The 10,691-nt window shown below is 40.8% G+C and overlaps 1 protein-coding gene across 5 annotated transcripts in view; it reads right to left on the bottom strand.

The window, feature by feature from the left end:
• Positions 1–10,691, bottom strand: part of Mzt1 (Mitotic spindle organizing protein 1) — a 50,509-nt gene that overhangs the window by 14,226 nt on the left and 25,592 nt on the right. For all 5 annotated transcript variants that reach the window (XR_011715185.1, XR_011715183.1, XR_011715184.1 and 2 more), the window contains exons 2-3: positions 3,251–3,377; positions 624–758 (exon numbers count right to left, since the gene is read on the bottom strand). Coding sequence is in view for 1 of the 5 variants with exons in the window: in XM_071682662.1 (XP_071538763.1) it covers positions 624–758; positions 3,251–3,377 (262 nt within the window). In the remaining 4 variants the exon portion in view is untranslated. The remainder of the gene's footprint in view (positions 1–623; positions 759–3,250; positions 3,378–10,691) is intronic.

The following is a 10,691-nucleotide window of genomic DNA, read 5'->3' as shown; positions in this document are numbered from 1 at the left end:
TCTACATTTCCACCTCAATAATTAAACTAAAGTAAGACAATAAATACTGAAACAAGTTATTCTCTACAGTACATGTATATAAAATATTAAAATAAAAATGAAATTTCACTTCGATTTCAAAACTCTGACTGATCAATGACTAATTCATACACCATAGCAATACACTTACAAACTGGATAACTGAGTTAGCAGTGGACAAATGTGTCATAAAGAAAGATTTCAGTGTCTGGAAACGGCACAATCATGTGATGAAACTACAGAGAGAAGACATGAACTCTTATCTAACAAAAGCTACAAAAGGCTTCTCTTCCGTTTCCTTCATTATTAACATACGTGTCTTAAAAGCTCAAAATGCCTATTTCTTGTTTATTCTTAAATTTTGTCTTGTTTATTCTTGAATTTTTGGTCATCAAAAAATGTCATTGACTTTTCCAGTTACTATTCCTCTAATACCTCTTCAGTCTCTTTATTCCTAATGGCCTTTCCACTTCAAATGAGTACTTCCCCTAAAATAAATTTTCACTTTCTCCCAAAAGCCATCCCTTCCCAAGTACAAATTTATATTTCATATATTCTACATCATGTTCATAACTGTCTTGTACAATTTAAATCTTCTTAATTACCTGTAGCACTATTGCCTTGACCATTAACTTCCCTCTTGACCCTCATTAGTTCTGTGATGACCTTAGCAAGAGCCTCAGGGTTGGCTCCATTGTCACACAGCCGCACACACAGGGCAAGAGTTGTTTCATCCAATCCTAGGTTTATGAAAATAAAAAAATATCTGTGAGGCAATCAAATAAATAACTAACTGCACTGAAAGTAGTAAATCAAGAATACTGGTCAGTGTAAATCATACTCAAGGGTAAAAGGGCCAACAGTGACCCATACACCTATGCTTGACAACTCTGCATGATTTGGTACATGTATATTCATGGTAGCTGTATTTTTACAGACACAGCAAGAAATAAGAAGACATGTGCAAGATGAACAACAGCTGACTCAGCAAGTGAGATATGCAATATCCTTAACCACATTATAACAGATCTCCAACCTAAGATCTGCCACATATCCAACATGGCCCTGTCGGCCTAAAAGGCTATCATCCATGCATCTTTGTAACAATTTCTCCACACCTTGGAGTAATTCTTCTATCATTATTATTACATCTTTCTTTACTCATCTAATTTCAAGGTTATCCATCTCTACTCATCTTATCTTCATACATCTGGACCAAGGAAAACAGGTTTTACATCCATACGAGGTGGGACGGGCACACCATTATGCACTTCTTAAACCGTTTAAATTTTTTCCATTCACAAGAGTTTTCAATTCAACCATACTTCTTCTTCCTTGCAAGGCCTATCCTGACTTTATCTTTCACACTACCATCACTGAGAGCATCAATCCCCAAATAGAATACACTTCCCCAAAAAGCCAAAATATTATCCTGTTTGCTCATTCTCTCATTCAAGGTGATCTATATCTTTCATAGGAAGCAGATCTATTACTTTAAATCATTCACTGAACCACTATCCTGGGAAAATAAAAACAATCATTTTCTTATCTTATAAACACATGAACTGCAACTCACACAGATAGCCAGCCAAACTTTTAAAATCATCATTCAAAGATTTCTACTTCCTTTCTGTCTAATATCATCACCCTATCCTGTGGTTTTCTGTCTTTTAATATTTCCTTATAGAGTAAACATGGAATCATTACGATGTGTTCTTAAGAGTGGGTACAGGAAACTTTTCTACACCAGCATGTCAGTAAACACAATTTATTCACGTTTTGTCTCACCCCTACTGTTTCAATGTCTACATTTACAAAATAATGTAAAATGAGCTTTCCATAATCGCTTTTTAGCTTGTGTGAAGATAAAACTATTTAGCAATGGTGGCGTATCAGTCATGCTGATCCAAATTCCCCAAACTATCTCTTTAATAACTGAAGTGAGCTTGGGAAGTGAGTCAGTTGTTGTTCGCTGATGATACAGCGCTGGTGGCTAATTCGTGTGAGAAATTGCATAAGCTGGTGACTGAGTTTGGTAAAGTGAAAGAAGAAAGCCGAGAGTAAATGTGAATAAGAGCAAGGTTATTAGGTACAGTAGGGTTGAGGGTCAAGTCAATTGGGAGGTAAGTTTGAATGGAGAAAAACTGGAGGAAGTGAAGTGCTTTAGATATCTGGGAGTGGATTTGGCAGCGGACGGAACCATGGAAGCGGAAGTGAATCATAGGGTGGGGAGGGGGCGAAAGTTCTGGGAGCATTGAAAAATGTGTGGAAGTCGAGAACGGTATCTTGGAAAGCAAAAATGGGTATGTTTGATGGAATAGTGGTTCCAACAATGTTATATGGTTGCGAGGCGTGGGCTATAGATGGAGAGATGGAGCTGTGCAGAGGAGGGTGGATGCGCTGGAAATGACATGTTTGAGGAAAATATGTGGTGTGAGGTGGTTTGATCAAGTAAGTAATGAAAGGGTGAGAGAGATGTGTGGTAATAAAAAGAGTGTGGTTGAGAGGGCAGAAGAGGGTGTTTTGAAATGGTTTAGTCACATGGAGAGAATGAGTGAGGAAAGATTGACAAAGAGGATATATGTGTCAGGTGGAGGGAACAAGGAGAAGTGGGAGACCGAATTGGAGGTGGAAAGATGGAGTGAAAAAGATTTTGAGTGACCAGGGCCTGAACATGCAGGAGGGTGAAAGGCATGCAAGGAATAGAGTGAACTGGAACAATGTGGTATACCGGGGTCGACGTGCTATCAATGGATTGAACCAGGGCATGTGAAGCGTCTGGGGTAAACCATGGAAAGTTTTGTGGGGCCTGGATGTGGAAAGGGAGCTGTGGTTTCGGTGCATTATACATGACAGCTAGAGACTGAGTGCGAACGAATGTGGCCTTTGTTGTCTTTTCCTAGAGCTACTTCGCGCGCATGCGGGTGGAGGGGGTTGTCATTTCATGTGTGGCGGGGTGAGCGACGGGAATGATTAAGGGCAGAGAGTATGAATTATGTACACGTGTATATATGTATGTGTCTGTGTGTGTATATAAATGTATATGTTGAGATGTATAGGTATATATATGTGCGTGTGTGGACGTGTATGTATATATATGTGTATGTGGGTGGGTTGGGCAATTCTTTCATCTGTTTCCTTGCGCTACCTCGCTAACGTGGGAGACAGTGACAAAGTATAATAAATAAATAAATACAAAACAGTCAATGCTGCTACCAAAGTAAAGACCAACCTGTGTTTAAAAGTTTAGACATTTCCATCAATATCTGGAAAGTTTCTTTAGCAGTAACTACTGAACCATCTGAGGATGACATTGTCGACTCTCCTGCCATGCATTCAGAAACTAGCCTTAATGCAGCCTGAAACAGAATGTCACTCTGCATTAGCTGAAAAAACTATATATAATCTACATCACTAGTTCTCTAATCATGCTGAACAACTTGAACAACAAGACACACAATACATTTCCCCACAATATACTATATCTTACTATCTTACCATATATCTCAAGTTGGATCTTCTTTAGACACTCTCTTGCAGCACACACCATCAGACTTAACTCATTTTTCCAACCTCTTGCACTCACAAATTCTTTAAATGTCTTCTAGCTCCCCTCTGTTGTACCCTGATACCTACTCCTGCTAAAATCACTACACAGCCAATCAATACAAAAAATGAGAAATAATTCTTATTTCACTGCCTAAGTACTACTTGTCATCCCTGCATCCTGCAAATGGTTTTTACTGTGCTTCGAAAAGGACTTCAAAAAAATGTTTTCATCATTGTACTTGTTTCATTCTCAATCTAGTACTTATTTCAAGTGCTCAACTTTCCACCTTAGTGATATATCACCAAGACTTGAGCCTTCAAGGAAAAATCCTTCATTAGCTGCTCTTCCTAAAGTCAGTGATAATAAGAAAAAAAATAATTAGATACATGTCCTGGAAAAGTGTAAAGCAAAATACATCAGCAGTAGTGTTCTGATAAATCTATTTTACCCTTAAATAGTGGCCAACATTATATGATGTTTCTTGGGGGACAGCAGCCAATATCATATGATGTTTTAAATTTCTTGCCTGTTTAAACATCCAGCTGATGTATCATACTATTAGTCACCTAAAATATACTCTTCCATCAACAGGTAGGAGTGAGAAAAATTTCTGTTCTAAAGATCCTTACAATAAGCAGTGTAAATGTTACATCAACCTTTCCAGTCATGCATAATGACCACACGGAAAATTTGAAGACTGCAAGATCACATAATGAAGAACATTTATCATCAAATATATCAGCAGCTGAGTAAACAACAGCAACAGGTGAAATGTGAAGAAATACATGACTTATAGGGTAATTTCAGCAGGAGTATGGAGTTTGAGAGGGAGGCCAGCACTGTAACACACCACCTGTCCTCATCATTCTCATGTTTTACCTTTGTAGTCAAACTGAAGAGATTATATTAAAAACTTCAACAAATTTTCATGGACATAACAGGACATCCATGTCCTTCTCTCGACTCGAGATGAAGAAGGATTGTCCCAAACATGCTGGCCACCCCCCTACTCTCACTGATTTTTAGCGTATGCAGAGTAATATTTCTAAATACAACTTTTCATGCCACTCATCAATTGGTATAGGATATCTTTTAATGTTCTTGGTAAGTTATATGGGAGAATGGTAATTCTGACAGTGGTGGCATGCACAAATTTTCAAAGTGAGAAGGAACTATGTGGCTATGCGACATTAAATGTGTGAATCAGAAGTCTGCTTTGAAAAACGTGTGTAGGAAATACTTACAGAAACTTATGAACTTGTTAGTGGCATTTATGGATAAATAGGAAGCATACAAGAGGGTTGATACAGATGCTTAGTGAAAGGTGTTGTGAATATATGGTGTGGGAGGAAAGCTGCTTGAAAAATAAAAGAGTTTTTATCTAGAGTGTAAGGCATGTGTGCAAGTACAAAGAGAGGATAGCAAATGGTTCCAGTTGGTGTGTCAGCAGTTGGGGGTATGTAATGTCAACATAGCTCTTTAATTTGTTTATGGATGGCATGGTGAAGGAGGTGAATGCAAGTGTTGGAGAGAGAAACAGGTACACAATCTGTAGCGGGTTGGAAGGCCTGGGAGGTGAGTCAGTTGTTGTTTGCTGATGACATGGCAATGCTGCCACATTCAAATGAGGAATTGAAGGTGGTGTCTGAGTGTGCATGAAAGGAGAAAGTTGAGGGTCAACGTGAATAAAAGCAAGGTTATTAGGTTTAACAGTAAGAGAGTTTATTTGGAATGTGATTTGAATGGAGAGAACCTAGATTAAGAGTTTTAGATAACACGGAGTAGACATGGCAGTGAATGGAACCATGGAAACTAAACTGAGCCACAGGATGGGTGAGGGAGCAAAGGTAGAGAATGCATTGAGGAATATGTGGAAAGAGAGGTCACCATCATCTTAATGGCAAAAATAGGCATGTTAGATGGTATAGCAGTCCTGTTGGTAATGCATCAATGTGAGGCATGATGCCTAAGACAAAAATGTAAAGTATGATGGATATAAAATGTCAGGATACTTTGTGGTGAGGAGGGTTGATCGAATAAGAAATGATAGGGTAAGAAAGAGATATTGTAGCAAAAGAAGTATGTATGAAACAGCTGAAGATGGGTGCTGAAATGGTTTGGACATATGGAGAGGATGAGGGAGGAAAGGATGTCAAAAAGGGTACACAAGTCAGAAGGGGAAGGAATAAGAAAATGGGGAAAACCGAGGAAGTAGAAGTGTGGAGTGTAATATGCTTTAGAGGTCCAGGGCCTGAACATGCAGGAAGGTGATAAGCATATAATGAAAAAATGAGCTGGAGCAATATGGTTTACAAGGGACAACGTGTTGTCTATGGGGTGATCCTAGGCATGTGAAGCAGCAGAAGGAAACCATTGAAAGGTCTGTGGGGCCTGGTTGTGACAGGGCTTTCCGGGCATTATACATGACAGCTAGAGATCAGCTACGAGCAACTAAGGCCATTTTTTCACATATGGAGAGGATGAGGGAGGAAAGGATGTCAAAAAGGGTACACAAGTAAGAAGGGGAAGGAACAAGAAAATGGGGAAAACCAAAGAGGTGGAAGTGTGGAGTGTAATATGCTTTGAAGGTGCAGGGCCTGAACATGCAGGAAGGTGGTAGGCATATAATGAAAAAATGAGCTGGAGCAATATGGTTTACAAGGGACAACGTGTTGTCTATGGGGTGATCCTAGGCATTTGAAGCAGTAGAAGGAAAGCATGGAAAGGTCTGAGGGACCTGGTTGTGACAGGGCTTTCTGGGCATTATACATGACAGCTAGAGAGCAGCTACAAGCAACTAAGGCCATTTTTTCACCTGCTCTCTGTACTACCTTGCAAATGCAGAAAACAGCAAACATACATAAGTATGGATATGTACATGTGTATTCATTATATTTATTTATTATACTTTGTCGCTGCCTCCTGCTTTAGCGAGGTAGCACAAGGAAGCAGACAAAAGAATGGCCTAACCCACCCATATACACATGTTTATACATACATGTCCACACACGCACATATACATATATACACATGTACATAATTCATACTTGCTGCCTTTATTCATTCCCGTCGCCACCCTCCCCATTAGGCACCTTCACTGATGTTCCCATTTTTCCCTTGTCTTACACACTTTATTTACCTCCTTCCAAAACATCTTTTTATTCTCCCTAAAATTTAATGATACTCTCTCACCCCAGCTCTAATTTGCCCTCTTTTTCACCTCTTGCACCTTTCTCTTGACCTCCTGCCTCTTTCTTTTATACATCTCCCAGTCATTTGCATTATCTCCCTCCAAAAATTGTCCAAATGCCTCTCTCTTCTTTTTCACTAATAATCTTACTTCTTCATCCCACTACTCACTACCCTTTCTAATCTGCCCACCTCCCACGCTTGTCATGCCACAAGCATCTTTTGCGCAAGCCATCACTGCTTCCCTAAATACATCCCATTCCTCTCCCTCTCCCCTTATGTCCTTCGTTCTCACCTTTATCCATTCTGTACTCAGTCTCTCCTGGTACTTCCTCACACAAGTCTCCTTCCCAAGCTCACTTACTCTCACCACTCTCTTCACCCCAACATCCTCTCTTCTTTTCTGAAAACCTCTACAAATCTTCACTTTTGCCTCCACAAGATAATGATCAGACATCCCTCCAGTTGCACCTCTCAGCACATTAACATCCAAAAGTCTCTCTTTCACGCGCCTATCAATTAACACGTAATCCAATAACGCTCTCTGGCCATCTCTCCTACTTACATACATACACTTATGTATATCTCGCTTTTTAAACCAGATATTCCCAATCACCAGTCCTTTTTCAGCACATGAATCTACAAGCTCTTCACTATTTCCATTTACAACACTGAACACCCCATGTATACCAATTATTCCCTCAACTGCCACATTACTCACCTTTGCATTCAAATCACCCATCACTATAGCCCAGTCTCGTGCATCAAAACTACTAACACACTCATTCAGCTGCTCCCAAAACACTTGCCTCTCATGATCTTTCTTCTCATGCCCAGGTGCATATACACCAATAATCACCCATCTCTCTCTATCCACTTTCAGTTTTATCCATATCAAAATAGAGTTTACTTTCTTACACTCTATCACATACTCCCACCACTCCTGTTTCAGGAGCAGTGCTACTCCTCCCCTTGCTCTTGTCCTCTCTAACCCCTGACTTTACTCCCAAGACATTCCCAAACCACTCTTCACCTTCACCCTTGAGCTTCGTTTCACTCAGAGCCAAAACATCCAGGTTCCTTTCCTCAAACATACTACCTCTCTCCTTTTTTCTCATCTTGGTTACATCCACACACATTTAGACACACCAATCTGAGCCTTCAAGGAGGATGAGCACTCCCTGTGTGACTCCTTCTTCTGTTTCCCTGTTTAGAACATTAGAATACAAGGAGGGGAGGGTTTCTAGCCCCCTGCTCCTGTCCCCTTTAGTCGCCTTCTACGACACATGAGGAATGAGTGGGAAGTATTCTTTCTCCCCTATCCCCAGGGATATATATATACATATATATATATATATCTTTTTTTTTTTTTTTTTTTGCTATGTCGCTGTTTCCCGCGTTTGCGAGGTAGCGCAAGGAAACAGACGAAAGAAATGGCCCAACCCACCCCCATACACATGTATGTACATACGTCCACACACGCAAATATACATACCTACACAGCTTTCCATGGTTTACCCCAGTCGCTTCACATGCCCTGATTCAATCCACTGAAAGCACGTCAACCCCGGTATACCACATCGATCCAATGCACTCTATTCCTTGCACGCCTTTCACCCTCCTGCATGTTCAGGCCCCGATCACACAAAATCTTTTTCACTCCATCTTTCCACCTCCAATTTGGTCTCCCACTTCTCCTCGTTCCCTCCACCTCTGACACATATATCCTCTTGGTCAATCTTTCCTCACTCATTCTCTCCATGTGCCCAAACCATTTCAAAACACCCTCTTCTGCTCTCTCATCCATGCTCTTTTTATTTCCACACATCTCTCTTACCCTTACGTTACTTACTCGATCAAACCACCTCACACCACACATTGTCCTCAAACATCTCATTTCCAGCACATCCATCCTCCTGCGCACAACTCTATCCATAGCCCACGCCTCGCAACCATACAACATTGTTGGAACCACTATTCCTTCAAACATACCCATTTTTGCTTTCCGAGATAATGTTCTCGACTTCCACACATTCTTCAAGGCTCCCAGGATTTTCGCCCCTCCCCCACCCTATGATCCACTTCCGCTTCCATGGTTCCATCCGCTGCCAGATCCACTCCCAGATATCTAAAACACTTTACTTCCTCCAGTTTTTCTACATTCAAACTTACCTCCCAATTGACTTGACCCTCAACCCTACTGTACCTAATAACCTTGCTCTTATTCACATTTACTCTTAACTTTCTTCTTCCACACACTTTACCAAACTCAGTCACCAGCTTCTGCAGTTTCTCACATGAATCAGCCACCAGCGCTGTATCATCAGCGAACAACAACTGACTCACTTCCCAAGCTCTCTCATCCACAACAGACTTCATACTTGCCCCTCTTTCCAAAACTCTTGCATTCACCTCCCTAACAACCCCATCCATAAACAAATTAAACAACCATGTATATATATATATATATATTGGATTGGCGGAATGCGTGCATAGTGCCATTGTACAAAGGCAAAGGGGATAAGAGTGAGTGCTCAAATTACAGAGGTATAAGTTTGTTGAGTATTCCGGGTAAATTATATGGGAGGGTATTGATTGAGAGGGTGAAGGCATGTACAGAGCATCAGATTGGGGAAGAGCAGTGTGGTTTCAGAAGTGGTAGAGGATGTGTGGATCAGGTGTTTGCTTTGAAGAATGTATGTGAGAAATACTTAGAAAAGCAAATGGATTTGTATGTAGCATTTATGGATCTGGAGAAGGCATATGATAGAGTTGATAGAGATGCTCTGTGGAAGGTATTAAGAATATATGGTGTGGGAGGAAAGTTGTTAGAAGCAGTGAAAAGTTTTTATCGAGGATGTAAGGCATGTGTACGTGTAGGAAGAGAGGAAAGTGATTGGTTCTCAGTGAATGTAGGTTTGCGGCAGGGGTGTGTGATGTCTCCATGGTTGTTTAATTTGTTTAATAAATAAATATAATAATATATATATATATATTTTTTTGCTTTGTCGGTCTCCCGTGTTTGCGAGGTAGCGCAAGGAAACAGACGAAAGAAATGGCCCAACCCACCCCAATACACATGTATATACATACGTCCACACACGCAAATATACATACCTACACAGCTTTCCATGATTTACCCCAAACGCTTCACATGCCCTGATTCAATCCACTGACAGCACGTCAACCCCGGTATACAACATCGATCCAATTCATTCTATTCCTTGCCCTCTTTTCACCCTCCTGCATGTTCAGGCCCCGATCACACAAAATCTTTTTCACTCCATCTTTCCACCTCCAATTTGGTCTCCCACTTCTCCTCGTTCCCTCCACCTCCGACACATATATCCTCTTGGTCAATCTTTCCTCACTCATTCTCTCCATGTGCCCAAACCATTTCAAAACACCCTCTTCTGCTCTCTCAACCACGCTCTCTTTATTTCCACACATCTCTCTTACCCTTACGTTACTTACTCAATCAAACCACCTCACACCACACATTGTTCTCAAACATCTCATTTCCAGCACATCCATCCTCCTGCACACAACTCTGTCCATAGCCCATGCCTCGCAACCATACAACATTGTTGGAACCACTATTCCTTCAAACATACCCATTTTTGCTTTCCGAGATAATGTTCTCGACTTCCACACATTCTTCAAGGCTCCCAGGATTTGCGCCCCTCCCCCACCCTATGATCCACTTCCGCTTCCATGGTTCCATCCGCTGCCAGATCCACTCCCAGATATCTAAAACACTTTACTTCCTCCAGTTTTTCTACATTCAAACTTACCTCCCAATTGACTTGACCCTCAACCCTACTGTACCTAATAACCTTGCTCTTATTCACATTTACTCTTAACTTTCTTCTTTCACACACTTTACCAAACTCAGTCACCAGCTTCTGCAGTTTCTCACATGAATCAGCCACCA

Source organism: Panulirus ornatus, chromosome 34, assembly GCF_036320965.1.
Source record: "Panulirus ornatus isolate Po-2019 chromosome 34, ASM3632096v1, whole genome shotgun sequence".
In the NCBI taxonomy this organism is placed as follows: domain Eukaryota; kingdom Metazoa; phylum Arthropoda; class Malacostraca; order Decapoda; family Palinuridae; genus Panulirus; species Panulirus ornatus.
Note: the sequence above shows the minus strand (reverse complement) of the source record. Positions and strands in the feature narration are given on the sequence as shown.